At 45.9% G+C, this 16,070-nt stretch overlaps 1 protein-coding gene across 2 annotated transcripts in view; it reads left to right on the top strand.

Annotated features, from left to right (window-relative positions):
* Window positions 1–16,070, top strand: part of LOC141144284 (protein adenylyltransferase SelO-like) — a 166,525-nt gene that overhangs the window by 4,247 nt on the left and 146,208 nt on the right. For both annotated transcript variants that reach the window (XM_073629796.1, XM_073629797.1), the window contains exons 2-3: window positions 5,579–5,884; window positions 7,934–8,052. In XM_073629796.1, the coding sequence (XP_073485897.1) occupies window positions 5,656–5,884; window positions 7,934–8,052 (348 nt within the window). In that variant the 5' untranslated portion in view covers window positions 5,579–5,655. The remainder of the gene's footprint in view (window positions 1–5,578; window positions 5,885–7,933; window positions 8,053–16,070) is intronic.

Below are 16,070 nucleotides of genomic sequence, written 5' to 3'. Positions count from 1 at the left end.
GCCGTTCCCTCTCCGTAGTAGTAGCATCTTCTACTGTGGCGAAACCTGTTGCCCAATCCATCCGATAAGCACAGGGCGACGTGGTAGGTTGCTCTACCACAAACAAGTACTCTCCACATTGCAGACGTTTGCCAAATGGACGGAGATGCACGGCCAGTCCTTCACATCGGTGGCAGATCATGCCCAGTCCCTCAATATCTCCTGAGGTATACAGAACAAACCTCCCCTGCGGCTTCAAACAAACTCCAGTATCCGTAAGCAGGGTTCCGGTCAGCACAGTATTCAACACGGTGTTTGCAGGGAACATTCTCGGTCCCATAATTGGCTGCATCGCTGAAAAAGACATGGCCACACTCTGATCTTCTCAGCACAATCACGAGGCCTCTCTTCTTCTCTGGCGCCAAACACATACACGCGTCCCACGCGGTATCAAGTAGGGTATGCTCCTCCCACTTGTTCTTCTGATCACGTAGCTCCCGGGCTTTCACTGGCGCCCTCCGCCTACGCACTCAGAAATAAAGTCCTTCAGCTTTAACCCCTTCTCTTCCTGCAAAATTTTGACAAAGTCCAGCTCTCACCATAAACTCCCGGTGAAACACTTCTCTGGGTTGCGAGAATTGACGGTCAACAAATCCCGGACGAGCCCCCACATGTAGCAATAACTCTCGGTGGAGCTGCTGATTTAAGCGGGCTTGTTACCTTCACTCTCCTTCCCTCTGTTTCACCGACACCGGGTCTAGGGTTCCGTTGAGTTTACCTCCGGACGATATACGCACCAACACTTGAGTATGTTTTCGATGCTTTATTGAACAATTAACGAAGAAAATAGCAGGAAAGAGGCAGAAGGGAAACTGCAGAGAAGCTCAAATACCTTTCTGTAGGATTCTTGACAAATGTCCTTTAGAGTTGAATATTGCAGTAGAATGTGCTCCCCTTGTGGGACACACTTTTTGCTTGCCTGGATAGGCCTCTCTCACTTGCCTAGCAGCCAGTACGTAGCATGAACAAAGTCTCTGCCACAGACTTGCTTGAGATGAACCCATACAATCCTCTGCCACAGGATGTATTGGTTTTGTGGTGAATGTCAGACACAGTGCTTGAACCTTTAAGTCAAATCTGGCAGCACTATGCTGTAAAGTTACTTTAGGATACGTCCTCCAACCGAGTCACCAGGTCCCTCTCCAGACCAGCACTCTGCATGATCCTTCCATGACGGGTCCTCCCCTGGGATCTCCTCGGTTGTCCAGCTTCTTCACTCTGGATAGACAGCTCAGGACCATTCCTCGGCTGCTGTGGTAGGCCCCAGACAAGCTTCTGGGCCCACCCACGTGCCGCAGTGGCGCGGGCCTCCGGAACGGAGGACCACAAGGTAGCACTCTAACGCATACCTGTCGGCCAGGAGGGCCAGCAGGTGGCTGTAAAACCCTAAAACATGGCGTCTGTCCCATAAATACCCTCTCCCAGAATCCAACTCGGAGGATCACCTCTACCGAGTTGTCTCCGGGACAGAAGAGCACCCATACGCTTCGACACGTTGCCTTTCCAACACTAGCCGATAGTAACAATGACACCCACCGGCTCAGTATGGAAACACACGCAACGTCAGCCAAGCTGGAACAGAGGCAAATCTAACTTCCTTTAACGAGCAATTTACTAAACTTACCTATCAGATGGTAGATCATAAATCTACCAGCGCTACATATGATTGTGATTGTCTTTAGTGTTTATTATACATATATATATATATATATATATATATACTCACCGGCCACTTTATTAGTACCGGGTTGGACCCCCTTTTCCGTTCAGAACTGCCCTAATTCTTCATGGCATAGATTCAACAAGGTGTTGGAAAGATTCCTCAGAGATTTTGGTCCATATTGACATGACAGTAATACCCCGTACACACGGTCGCACATTCCAACAACAAAATCCATGGATTTTTTCCGAAGGATGTTGGCTCGAACTTGTCTTGCATACACACGGTCACACAAAGTTGTCGGAATTTCCAAACGTCAATTCCGAACGTCAAGAACGTGGTGACGTACAACACGTACGACGAGCTGAGAAAAATGAAGTTCAATAGCCAGTGCGGCTCTTTTGCTTGATTCTGAGCATGCGTGGAACTTTGTGCGTATGAATTGTGTACACACGATCGGAATTGACGACATCGGATTTTGTTGTCGGAAAATTTGAGATCCAGATCTCAAATTTTGTGTGAAGGAAATTCCGATGAAAAATGTCCGATGGAGCCTACACACGGTCGTAATTTCCGACAACAAGCTCCCATCGATCATTTTCCACTGGAAAATCCGATCGTGTGTACGGGGCATAAGGATGAGCTCAGGAGTGTTCGCACAGCCCACGTGCAGAGCCCGCTAGGAAGTCGGCACTGCAGCTGCGGACCAGGAAAATGTCTCACTGCCTGTGATTAGCGCTGTGCAGTGCCGACTTCCTGGCGGGCTCTGCACGTGGGCTGTTTGTGAACACGCCGGAGCTCATCCTTATCAGCAACAATAACCAGATAGGTCGTGGCATTTAAACAATGCTCAATTGGTACTAAGGGGCCCAAAGTGTGCCAAGAAAATATCCCCCACACCATTACATCACCACCAGTCTGAAGCGGTGATACAAGGCAGGATGGATCCATGCTTTCATGTTGTTTACACCAAATTCTGACTCTACCATCTGAATGTCGCAGCTGAAAAAGAGACTCATCAGACCAGGCAACGTTTCTCCAATCTTCTATTGTCCAATTTTGGTGAACCTGTGCAAATTGTAACCTCAGTTTCCTGTTCTTAGCTGACAGGAGTGGCACCCGGTATTGTTTTCTGCTGCTGTAGCCCATCTGCTTCAAGGTTCGATTCGTTGTGCATTCAGAGATGGTATTCTGCATAGCTTGTAACAAGTGGTTATTTGAGTAAGACCCCATACACACTATACAACTTTTGTTGTCTGATTTCCTTTAGATTTACCAAAACCATGTAGTGCAAGGGCCTGCCTGATTGCATACAAATTAAAACTCTTAAGGTTTGACCTCATATTATATGGTTTTGGTAAATTTAAAGGAAAAAATCTACAGAGAATTGTAAAGTGTGAATCCAGCTTTACTGTTGCCTTTCCATTATCTGGAAACAGTCTTCCCATTCTCCTCTGACATCAACAAGGCATTTTTCTCCACACAACTGCCACTTATTGGATATTTTCTCTTTTTCGGCACCAACAACCATGTCATGTTCAAAGACACTTAAATCCCTTTTGTTCCCCATTCTGATGCTCTAATTGAAACTCAGCAAGTCATCTTCACCACGTCTAGATGCAATAAGTTGCTGCCATGTGATTGGCTGATTAGCAATTCGTGTTACCAAGCAGTTGAACATGTGTACCTAATAAAGTGGCCGGTGAGTTCTCCCAAGACCTCCTGCTCTGTAGCCTCTCATCTTCTCCTCCCATGCTCACCTCCAGGACTTCTCCAGAGCCTCTGCCATACTCTGGAACTCCTTACCCAAATCTGTCCAACTATCTCCCACTCTGTCCACCTTTGGGCTATCCTTGAAAACCCATCTCTTCAGAGAGGCCTATTCTGCCTCTACATAATAAGCTGAACTTTTACTTTCTCTATCAGCTCATCCCCCACAGTTGTTACCTCTTGTATCCCTTGACTATTCATTTTTAGGACTTATTTACATGTGAGTTGATCTTTGAATAGTGCTTTACATTCGGATTGCTCTTCAGAGAGCATTTGACAGGCAGTGAGAAGGCACTGTATCGCCTCCTCACCCTCTGCTTTTACCCCTGGCATATAGTTGCAGGGCACTTGCAGAGAGGCCCTAGTAACTTGAATGGGTTGCGCCAGGTGGGCACTACACCTGTCAAAAGTAACAGGAGGTATAGTTCCTGCCACAGCATGTGTACGCCCCTAGGCTCTGCCTCTGCAGCTAAAAGGGGAACTTAAAGTGGATGTAAACCCAATGTCATCCTTTCTAAACTACTGCCATAGGGGTTATCTATAAGGATATACATGCCTCCTGCATGTATCTTTACCTGTCAAATGTCTCCCCTCTGTCTGTTATGAGACCCGAAAAACTGCAGATTCTGTGGGTGGGTCTGTTGTCTGGAGCTCGGTGGGTGGAGTTGTGATGTCAGTAGATTCCCCGCCCACCTCTACACTCCCCTTGTCAATAGGCATTTTCTCCTGTGTATTTCTAACACTGAACTTCTGCTATGATCTCTAACATCCAGTGAAAAGACAGGAAAGTAACCACATGACTTCAGCATGCCAAATCATACTGAGGTGTGGAACAGCCAATCCTTGCAGAGCTGCTGAAGAAAGGAGTGGGGGAGGAAATTAAAAAATAATGCATGTCTTAGGCTGGTGCACGAGATATGTAAATCACCTGTCACTCATAGCAAGGGGGAGGATTTGACAAAGTTTTTCTCACTGAACAATAAAAGAGGATTGCTCAGAGATGGATTAACTCTTTGTGGCAAGACTGGGCTCAAATGATAGGAAATCCTATACTCTACAATATGACTTAAAGCGGAGTTCCACATAAAAATGGAACTTCCGCTTTTCGGAACCCTCCCCCCCTCCGGTGTCACATTTGGCACATTTCAGGGGGGAGGGGGGTGCAGATACCTGTCTAAGACAGGTATTTGCACCCACTTCCGGCATAGACTCCCATGGGAGTCTATGCCTCTTCCCGTCCCGACCGCGCTGTCTGCTGGGAACACACAGCTCCCAGGAGAGAGCGGGGACCATTTGGGACGCGCAGCGCGACTCGCGCATGCGCAGTAGGGAACCGGGAAGTGAAGCCGCAACGCTTCACTTCCTGATTCCCTCACCTAGGATGGCGGCGGCAGCTGCCGAGAACCGAGCGGGTTCTCAGCATCCCCTGCCGACATCGCTGGACCCTGGGACAGGTAAGTGGCCATGTATTAAAAGTCAGCAGCTGCAGTATTTGTAGCTGCTGGCTTTTAATATTTTTTTTTTTTGGCGGTGTGGGTGAACCCCCGCTTTAAAAAAAAATAAAAAATTTCGGGTTTACATCCACTTTAAAAAAACACAGCTCAATTGCAAGGTTTTACTGCCCCTCAACCGGTAGCACGAACAAGCCTTTAAATTGTAAGCTCTAATGTCTAAACTCAATTTTGCTAATTATTTGTAATACTTACAGTTTGAAAATTCGTTTAGCAGAATTTGCATATCCTCATACAACTTACTTTTAAGTCATAAATTTATTGTTTTTTCTTAACTATTTAGTTGAGAAGTTTCTTTATCCAAATTTGTCTATCTTTTATTATTTCAAAATATGTACTAATAACATGTACTGTATTATTCTCAATAAAATATTTGAAAACGGAAAAAAAAAAATTGTAAGCTCTAACAAGCTCGGCCCTCTGACTCCTCTTGTATTGAATTGTACTGTGCAGTCTGCCCTCATTTTGTAAAGCACTGTACAAACTGATGGCGTTATGTAAATCCTGTATAATAATAGTAAAATGTATACAGTATATACTGTATACACACACATCTGTTACTGTACTGAACGTTTTCTTTGATTATTTTGTATTCCAGGTGGAGGACTGCTGTGGGGAGTGATAACAATGGTTCGGACGGAGATTTCCTATTGGATGCAGTTTTGAGGATTTCTGATGTCAAACAAATGGTTGAGTTCCGGCATGTTGCTGAGTGTAGCTGTCATGTGTCTGTGGACACTGTGGAGGACGAGTTGCTTGGCCTGGACTGCTCACCCCATATTAAGTACAAAGAACATTGGAAGTACATTCCTGCAATATGCACTGAACAGCTCTGAGCACTGTGTAATAAAGAGTAAAGTGTCTTCTATGAATCTATGGAGCGTGTCAGCGGAAGATGTCCTAGGTAAACAAATTGTTTAAAAGAAACACGGGGCTGTCCTTGTGAAGGTGCTATCTGCTCTCCATCTGCTCCTCTGGCTTTAATAGGTTGAGAGGCTGGCCTCCATATAGTATGCATATAAGGACTTCTAAATTTTCTCTGATGTTTCTGGACTCCATACTCATTTTAGGTTAGCGATTCAAGTATAAGGCCCCATACACACTATTAGATCTTCTGCAGATTTTTGTCTTCAGATTTACCAAAACCATATAATATGAGGTCAAACCTTAAAGCGACACTAAAGTTAAATTTTTTTTTTTTTTAAATAACGAACATATCATACTTACCTCCACTGTGCAGCTCGTTTTGCACAGTATGGCCCCTGATCCTGGTCTTCTGGGGTCCCTCGGCGGCTCTCTCGGCTCCTCCCCGCTTCAGATAACCCCCTGGGAGAATCGCTCTTCCAGGGGGTTACCATACGGGCACGCTCCCGAGTCCAGCATTCGGCGGCCGCGTCATTGGATTTGATTGACAGCAGCAGGAGCCAATGGCTGCGCTGCTATCAGTCTATCCAATCAACAGCCGAGAACCCCGGGCAGAGAGACGGCACGTCCCCGTGGAGGGTTCAGGTAAGTAAAACGGGGGGGGGGGGGGGGGTCTGGGGGCCGGTCACTGACAGGTGTTTTTTCACCTAAATGCATAGGATGCATTAAGGTTAAAAGACACTTACCTTTACAACCCCTTTAAGAGTTTCAATTTGTATACAATCAGGCAGGCCCTTGCGCTACCTGGTTTTGGTGAATCTGAAGACAAAAATCTGCAGAAAATCAAATAGTGTGTATGGGGTCTAAAGCCTCGTACACACGGTCTGATTGTTGGACGACCGAGCATCTGATTTTGTCAAAAGCGCGTGTGCAGGATTTTGTCTAGCATACTAACTATGAACATAGTGACGTACTATGAGAGTATAAAGAGGAAGTTCATTTCTCAAGCGTCACCCTTTTGCCCCCTTTTGCTAATTTCATGTTAGTAGAAGTTTGGTGAGCGTTAATTCACGATTTTCAGATCGTACAAAACAAAAGCCTTTTAAAATACGTTTGGCATAACTACATCAGTATCACCAGCATAACAGCTTCATTATTACCCCATTAAAGAAGATGAGAATTGTGCACTGCATTTCAATATTTCATCAATAGCCACGTCACAAATGTTAATTCTAGATTACGAATGGTAGTTTACAAGACCAAACTCTTCCCAGTCGTTCCTTGATTCCGAGCATGCGTGGTTATACTTTCGAGTTTTGTGTGACGATTTCTGTACTGACCATCCGAAAATCAGATGTTGAGTTCACATCTGATAAAAATTTTATAGTCTGCACATCCAGCTTTTGTCTGACGAAAAAGTCAAATCGGCTGTCGAATGCACCGTACTAACGATCCAAAAATCCACAGATAGCTTGTCTTACGAATTTTCCCTTCTGATATACGAGGCCTAAGAGCCAGTGGATTAGCATAGCAGCCAGTCAACTAGCTTTGTAAGTATTAAAGTGGTTGTAATCTCTTTACAAGCACGTTATACTACAGGCAAGCCTATAATTAGGCTTGCCTGTAGCTGCACTGGATATCTCCTAAACCTGCAGGGTTTAGGAGATATCCCTGTATTTGCATGTGCCAACGTCATCGGCACATGCGCACGTAAGCAAACTAACGCAATGGCACGTACGCGCCGTTGCTTCAGTTGTACTGTGACGTTACCGACGGCTCCTGCGCGCATGCGCTAGAGTGACATCATCGCGGCTCCGGCTCAGGAGAACCAGAGAGGGCTCAGGGAAGAGGAGGATCTGGGCTGCTCTGGGCAAAACCAACTGCACAGAGCAGGTAAGTATAACATGTTTGTTATTTTTAAACTAAGAAAAACGAGAATTTAGTATCACTTTAAAGTGGGTACAGGCACTTATAATGTTCTAAATAGCTATATGTAAAAGGGGCCAGCGTGAAGTGATCTAGCATGATATCAATTTCTGACTAAAGTTCCACTTTAAGCGTTTTTTACTTTTTTTGTGTAAACATGCAGGTGAATTGCCAATCGACCCTATTGAGGAAAACTACCTAAGAAAAGTGAAAGATTGTATCTTCTCTTATGTCTACCCAACTCCATTTGCCTCTGAGGTACAGCTCGTTGCTTTCTCTGAGGTATGACTCCTGTCCATATTTCATATTGTTTTCCTGAATAATTGGCAGAGACATTTTCTCCTTTTTGACAGCAAGGCCTCATGCACACAGGATGTTTTTTTTTAATCCTCTTAGAAGCCAGCAGCGTTTTTGCAGAAAAAAAACGCCTGGCACTTGTAAAAGTGTCTATCACCTTTACAAGCGCTTAGGCACGTTTACAGGCGCCAAGCACTTGGGTGTTAATTAATTTAACCACTTGAGCCCGGGAAGGATTTACCCCCTTAATGACTAGGCCATTTTTTGCGATACGGCACTGCGTCGCTTTAACTGACTCGCGCGACGTTGTACGCAAACAAAATTGATGTCCTTTTTTTCCCCACAAATAGAGCTTACTTTTGATCATCTCTGCAGTATTTATTTTTTGCGATATAAACAAAAAAAGACCGACAGTTTTGAAATAATACATATCCAAAAAAAAAAAATCTAAAAAACAAATGTATTCATCAGTTTTTAGGCCAATATATATTCTTCTACATATTTTCGGTAAAAAAATCGCAATAAGTGTATATTAATTGGTTTGCGCAAAAGATATAGTGTCTACAAAATAGGGGATAGATTTATGGACTTTTTTTTTTTTTTATGTTTTTACTGGCGGCAATCTATGTTTTTTAGCGTGAATGCTATATTGCGGTGGACATATCTGACTCCAAGTTACACTTTTTGGGGACCAGTGACATTATTACATTGATCAGTGCTAAAAAAAAATGCACTGATTACCGTATAAATGACACTGACAGGGAAGGGGTTAACACTAGGGGGCGATCAAGGGGTTAACTGTGTTCGCTGGGTGTGTTCTAACTGTGTGGGGGATGGGCTCACTGGGAAAACACAGAGAACCCTGTTCCTGATCACTAGGAACAGCAAATCTCCATGTTGTCCCCTGTCAAAATGAGGATCCGCCGACAGTATCTATTGCATGAAACAACGTACAGGTACGTCGTTTTGCGCAATAGAGCGGACCTGCTGCAGTATATGTACTGTAACTGGTCAGCAAGTGGTTAATTGGCCAGAATAAATCATTTATTTTGGCCAATGAAATGAATTGACGCTAAAGCACTAACCAAGCCTAGCATTAACGCACGTTTTTAAGTGTCAAGTGTTTTTTTTATGCCCAAACTCTGCTGCTCCTGGACGCACTAGCAGAGGGGTTTTTTTTTTCAGCCTCTAAACTCTCCTGCCACTAAATGCTGCTAAGAGTCAATGGGGGTTATTTACTAAAGGAAAATCCACTTTTCACTGCAAGTGCTTCTGAAAGTAAAGTTGCTGTAGATCCAAGGGGAAGATGCAAGGAAAATAAAAAACAGCATTTTAGCTTGCACATGATTGGATGATAAAATCAGCAGAGCTTCCCCTCATTTTAGATCTACCCCTTATATTTAGAGTGACTGCACTTCCAAGTGCACTTGCAGTGGAAAGTGGATTTGCCTTTCGTAAATAACCCCCATCGTGTGCATGGATGCATAAGCTAAAATACGGGGGAGTTTAGAGGCAGGAAAAAATGCCAGTGTGCATGAGGGCTTAAGCTGGTCGTAGATGGATTGAAATTTGGCCGGTTTAGCAGAGATTGGATGAATTTTGATCCATGTGTGGCCGCTCCTGCTTGGAGCAGTTCAATTCTGTTGAATGGGCTTGTTGGAACATTTTTTCTCAGTCAGCGGCTGCAGCCGCCGATCATTGTATTCTGACAGCAAAGAGCCCCCTCTGTTGGAATGCAGTGGGGTTGATTTACTAAAACTGAAGAGTGCAAAATCTGATGCAGATCTGCATAGAAACCAATCAGCTTCCAGGTTTTTAGTCAAAGCTTATTTGAACAAGCTGACGTTAGAATCTGATTATCTACCATGCACAGCTGCACCAGATTTAGTAAATCATCCCCAATGTCTCAATGGGGAGGATTCTGCTATCCACCTCGATTGTGTGGATGGGGGAATACATTTGTTTCCTGTCGCATCATGGCAGCATACACCTATGGGTTGTGGCTCCGCCCCCGCAACCTGATAGGACCGCGTAGCTATTAAACTCTGAGAGAGCCCCTGCCCCAGTATTCTCCTTTTTTTCCTCACCTGTCAAGGACCGAACATGCATCCCTTACCACTCTCGCCCCAGCCAGGTTCTAGCCTCTCCTGGGTGGAAGTCCTCTCCTGTACAGCCTCTAAATGAGCTTAACGGAAGGAACCCCACTCTGATGGTCTCAGGGGTATGTTATTATGCATTACAAACCTTAAATAGGTTTCTGGCTTGCAGCGGTCTCCAGCTCCTCTCATGTGCACTTGTGGGTAACTTCCCCTTCTCGCTGTCTCCATAGCATCCAGCTTTGTGTCTCCTCTCTGCTCTCTGTGCTTAGCGCCGAGCGTCTCAGCTCTTCGCGCATGCGCAGACAGCGGTATCTCGTCGAGGGCATCCCCTTTCCAGCTTCCAAGATGGCGTCGAACACCTCAGAGCGCTTCTGCGCATGCGCAAGCGTGACGTGATCACCGCCGCGACGGCAGCAAGTTTAAAAACGCTGTAATGTCAGTTTTTTCTTGTCTCTTCTCTCCTTAGCCTGTAAGGAGGAATTCTGACCGGATTTTTTTGCTACACTATCCAGCTGCACTGCCCTGTCTCTTTCTTACTCTCTCCATGTCCAGGTAAGCTCTCTGGCTTCTTTTGCTTGCTCACTAACTGCTATATCTCATGCATGCTAAACTAACTATATGTTATGGGTTGGTTCATCACCTTTCATGGAGACCGCTGCCCCGGTAGACCATCGCCAGCCTACTAGGTAAGAGGGGATGATGGGTAAGTATGAAGAAAGGAAAAAGAGAGCCTTCACTAATGCTGTTTAAATTGAACAGCCCCACCAGGTCTTCCAGATCGTCATATTCAAGACGAGGGGAGCCTTCAAGAAGGAGCCGCTCAAGCCACAGGCAGAGACGCTCAGAGCGCGGCAGAAGTCGCTCAAGTCACAGAAGCCGCTCAAGTCGCAGGAGGAGCAGATCAAGTCACAGGAGGAGTCGTTCAAAATCAAGGCATAGTCACTCCCATCACAAGAAATCCCCTGCGCGCAGGAAACCTCCTGTCCCCCAGTCTTCCCGTCCACCCGGGAACTCCTGCTGGATTTGCGGTGCTACAGCACTTCCAGACAAACTAGCCTGTCGCACGTGCTTCATCGAGGCAACTAAAGACAGAGAAACAGACACAAGGGAACCGAACGAACCATCCCTGCAAATTGCAGGGCCAGAAGCCAGCAGACCCATACAAAATACCTCATCCGCTGCTCCATCATCTTCAAAGACGTCAGACCGTTTCTCTGACATTGATGATCTAGAGGCATCCACCGGCTTTGATTTTTCACTAATCGATCCATTTGTGAAGTCAGTAAAGGAGGCGATCGACTGGGTGGAGGAAAAAGAAACTCCTCAAAAAGTGAGGAAATACTTTCCAAACCTTAAAAAAGACCCGGAGACCTTCCCGTTCATTGACGAACTTGAGGATCTAATTAAGGATGAGTGGCAAAAGCCAGAGAAAAAAAACGGCCTCAGCAACAGATTAGCAAAGCTCTATCCACTTAAAGAGCTTAATGACAACCCACTAATATCTCACCCAGTGGTCGACTCCTCTCTGATGCGCCTCGCTAGGCACGTAACACTCCCAATAGAGGATGCAGTCACATTCAGAGATGTCCTGGATAGAAAGATCGATCTGGATCTTAAAAGAACCTACCACACGGCAGGTGGCCCTTGCAGGCCAGCAATAGCACTGGCTGCTGTCGGCAAGGCTATCTCAAGCTGGTCCACGATGGCCGAGAAGCTGGTGTCAGAAGGAGTGGAACAAGAGAAAGTTATCTCAGCCCTCCAAGAACTTAGTCTTGCAGGCGACTTTGTGGCAGAAGCCTCTGTGTATATAATTAAAACCACTTCAAGAGCAATGTTAAGCTCAGTAATGGCCAGAAGGGCGCTTTGGTTAAAACCCTGGTCGGCAGATCCCTCCTCAAAGTCCAACTGGTGTAAAATACCCTTTGATGGTATAAATCTTTTTGGAGAAAAACTGGACTCGGCCATATCTAAAGTCACCGGAGGGAAATCGGGACTCATTCCTTCAGATAGGAGGCCCAGACAGCAGAGACCACCTGTTTCTAGAAGAAATCTCCCGGATAAATACAGGGAGGCAAGGTCCTACAGGCCTGGGAAAGAGTATAGGAGGAACTGGAAGAACCCCCAGTCATCATTCCTCAAGCTCCAAAAGTCTAAGACCCCTACCACAGGGGATCAAAAGTCTTTTTGAAGGTGCGTCCGCCCAACCAGCTATAGTGGGGGCCAGACTCATGAGATACAAGCAGGTCCGGGGCGGATACAATAAAGGACCCATGGACGTTAGACACTGTCCAGTTCGGGCACAAATGGAAATTCAAGACACGGTCTCCAAGAGACCAATTCTCTGTAACCAGATTACCGGCATCTCGGGAAAAAAGGACGCTACTAACAAGATACGTCCAAGATCTGCTACAAAAGGAAGCCATAGTGGAAGTCCCACTATCCCAAAGGTCAACGGGATTCTACTCCCCATTGTTTCTGGTGAAGAAAAAAACAGGGAGTCTCCGTCCTGTTCTAGACTTAAAGAATCTCAATCGCTCAATCTTAGTCGAGACATTCAAAATGGAGAGCCTCCAGTCAATTCTTCGGGCCATGAATATTGGAGATTGGATGCTTTCTGTCGATTTACAAGACGCCTATCTGCACGTCCCCATTCACATCTCATTTCAAAAGTTTCTCCGCTTTGCAGTAGGTTTTCATCATTTTCAGTTCCGAAGTCTCCCATTCGGGATCTCCACCGCTCCAAGGACATTCACAAAAGTCTTACTGCCAGTAATAGCCTTACTGAGAGAACAAGGATTGAGAGTCCATCATTACCTGGATGACATCCTCTTGCTAGCAGACAATCAGGATTCCCTTCTACGGCATCGATCCATTCTGATCACCACCCTACAAAACTTCGGCTGGATTATAAACTGGGGGAAAAACAACTTACAGCCCACTCAGAGAATGATATTCCTGGGGGCGGAACTAGACACCCGTCTCAACACGATAGAACATCCGCAGAGAAAAATTCCCAGTCTAATTTAGAAGGCAAGAAAGTTATTAGCTTCTACCACACTACCAGCCCGGGAGTACCTCAGCATACTGGGGTCATTCTCAGCAACCATCCCGATGGTACAATGGGCCCAATGGAACACCAGACCCCTGCAAGCATCAATGTTAAGACAGTGGAACGGGGTGTCATTGTCTCAGCCAATCATAATCCAGAAAGAAGTAAAACAATCACTCTGGTGGTGGACCAGATTGAACAATCTGAAGAGATGCAGGCATATAGTCCCTCTTCCTCAAGAAGTAATCACTTCAGACGCCAGCCTGAAGGGCTGGGGGGCACATTACTGCCATCACGCAGTCCAGGACCTTTGGACATTCAGGACACAGAACGTGGTTTCAAATATATTGGAGATGAAAGCAGCATTCCAAGCTCTGTTAGCCTTCAGCCCCCTCCTCAGGGGGAAAGAAGTCCTGCTAAAATTGGACAACAGGGTGGCAGTTGCCTATATCAACAGGCAAGGGGGCACCAGGAGTCGCCCCATGATGCAGGAAGTCCATCCAGTCTTCGAGTGGGCACAGCTGAACCTGTCGGGATTAACGGCAACGTATGTCCCAGGAGTTCAAAACCAACTAGCCGACTCTCTAAGTCGGACCTTTGTATCAAACAACGAGTGGGCTTTAAGTCACCAAGCCTTTACCCTCATAACCCAAACCTGGGGGATACCGGATATAGACCTGGCAGCAACAACGGTCAACACGAAATGTCAGAGGTATCTAGCCAGAATTCCTTTCCCATCGGCAGAAGGCACGGATTGCCTACAGCATGACTGGAACTTCCATTTGGGGTACATCTTTCCGCCAACGCCACTCATTCCGAGATTCTTACTCAGACTCAAGAGGTCGAAATCCACAGTGTTAGCAGTCCTCCCATTTTGGCCGAGACGACCATGGTTTACGACGCTCCTCCAATTGAGCACAGCAGAACCACTGACACTCCCAATGACAGCAGATATACTGTCGCAGGGGCAACTCCTTCACCCATTTCCAGAGAGGTTGCATCTAATAGCCTGGAGATTGAAAGGACTAGGTTCTTAGTCCAAGGATGCTCCCAGAAAGTGGTAGACACTCTCCTTCAGGCCAGGAAATGCACGACCAATAAAACCTATAAAAGGATCTGGGAGAGTTTTCTCTCAATCGCACAACGGCAATCCTGGAACCCGGCATCTCCATCAGTTGCTCAGATCCTCGAGTTTCTCCAGCTAGGACTAGATAAAGGTCTTAGGTCTAGTACCCTGAAGGTACATGTATCAGCCCTGTCCGCCATGACAGGAGTGAAATGGGCTCAAGAACCTCTTATCATCCAATTTCAGAAGGCCTGCCTAAAGTTGAGACCACCTAGAAAACCTTCCTTCCCGACATGGGATCTTTCGGTAGTGTTTGAAGCCTTATCCCATGAGCCATTTTTTCCGTTAGAGGACGTTTCCCTGTGGGACCTAACTCTCAAGGTTACCTTCCTAATAGCAATTACATCGGCCAAAAGGGTATCGGAAATTCAGGCCTTACAGGCTAAGGAACCATACCTAATGTTCTATCCAGACAAAGTAGTCTTAAAACCATCGGATCGCTTCATCCCGAAGGTGTCAGCGTCTTTCCACTTTAACCAAGAGCTATGTCTCCCCACCCTCTCCACAGAACAGGGTGATCCACACCCACTTGATATAAAGACTAATATCCAGGCCTACCTCTTGGCAACCAGCGATCTGAGGAAGACAGAGAACCTACTAGTCATTCCTCATGGCTTTAGAAGAGGACAAGCAGCAACCTCTCGCACCATCGCAGCATGGTTGGTGAAGATCATTAAAAGAGCTTACGCATCTAACAACACACGAGTACCTGAGGGCTTCAGGGCACACTCCACAAGGGCAATGGCGACTTCCTGGGCGGCCTACTGCAGGGTATCAGCCGAAACCATCTGCAAAGCAGCCACTTGGTCTTCAAAAACCACCTTTATTTCTCATTATAAAGTGGACTCCACTAGATTGTCCATGGTTGAATTTGGGAGAGCAATTATTCAGGCTAACTCCTCAATACCTTCTAAATAAAACTTATCTTTTGCTCATACCCACCCAGTTTGCGAGTTATTCCCCATAGGTGTATGCTGCCATGATGCGACAGGAAAACGGAAAATTGTATACTCACCTTTCCGTAATTTTCCTTTCCTGTCGCATCTCATGGCAGCATACAAATGCCCATCCATCTGAGGTGAGGTATATATATACGGAGAATACTGGGGCAGGGGCTCTCTCAGACCTTAATAGCTACGCGGTCCTATCAGGTTGCGGGGGCGGAGCCACAACCCATAGGTGTATGCTGCCATGAGATGCAACAGGAAAGGAAAATTACGGAAAGGTGAGTATACAATTTTCCGTTTTTTTCCATTCAGTTTGCTAGCTGATTGAAAAAACAACAGTCCATCTTTGGCCAGCCTTAGGGATCTGTTTATCATTATTGTTGTTCAAGATTTTTATAGCACCAACCGTTTATGGTTTTCACACAATATTGTGCACAGTTTTTTCAAACAGTTTTCTAATTGGATTTAAAAAAATTGAGAAAAAAACGACATGATCGAGTGTGGGGTGGAGGAACTTGACTGGCCTGCACAGAGTGCTGACCTCAACCCGATAGAACACCTTTGGGATGAAATAGAGTGGAGACTGCGAGCCAGGCCTTCTCGTCCACATCAATGCCTGACCGCACAAATAACCTTCTGGAAGAATGGTCAAACATTCCCATAGACACACTCCTAAACCTTGTGGACAGCCTTCCCAGAAGAGTTGAAGCTGTTATAGCTGCAAAGGGTTGGCCAACTCAATATTGAACCCTACGGACTAAGACTGGGAGCCCATTAAAGTT

Source organism: Aquarana catesbeiana, linkage group LG05 (assembly GCF_042186555.1).
Source record: "Aquarana catesbeiana isolate 2022-GZ linkage group LG05, ASM4218655v1, whole genome shotgun sequence".
Classification (NCBI taxonomy): Eukaryota; Metazoa; Chordata; class Amphibia; order Anura; family Ranidae; genus Aquarana; species Aquarana catesbeiana.
Note: the sequence above shows the minus strand (reverse complement) of the source record. Positions and strands in the feature narration are given on the sequence as shown.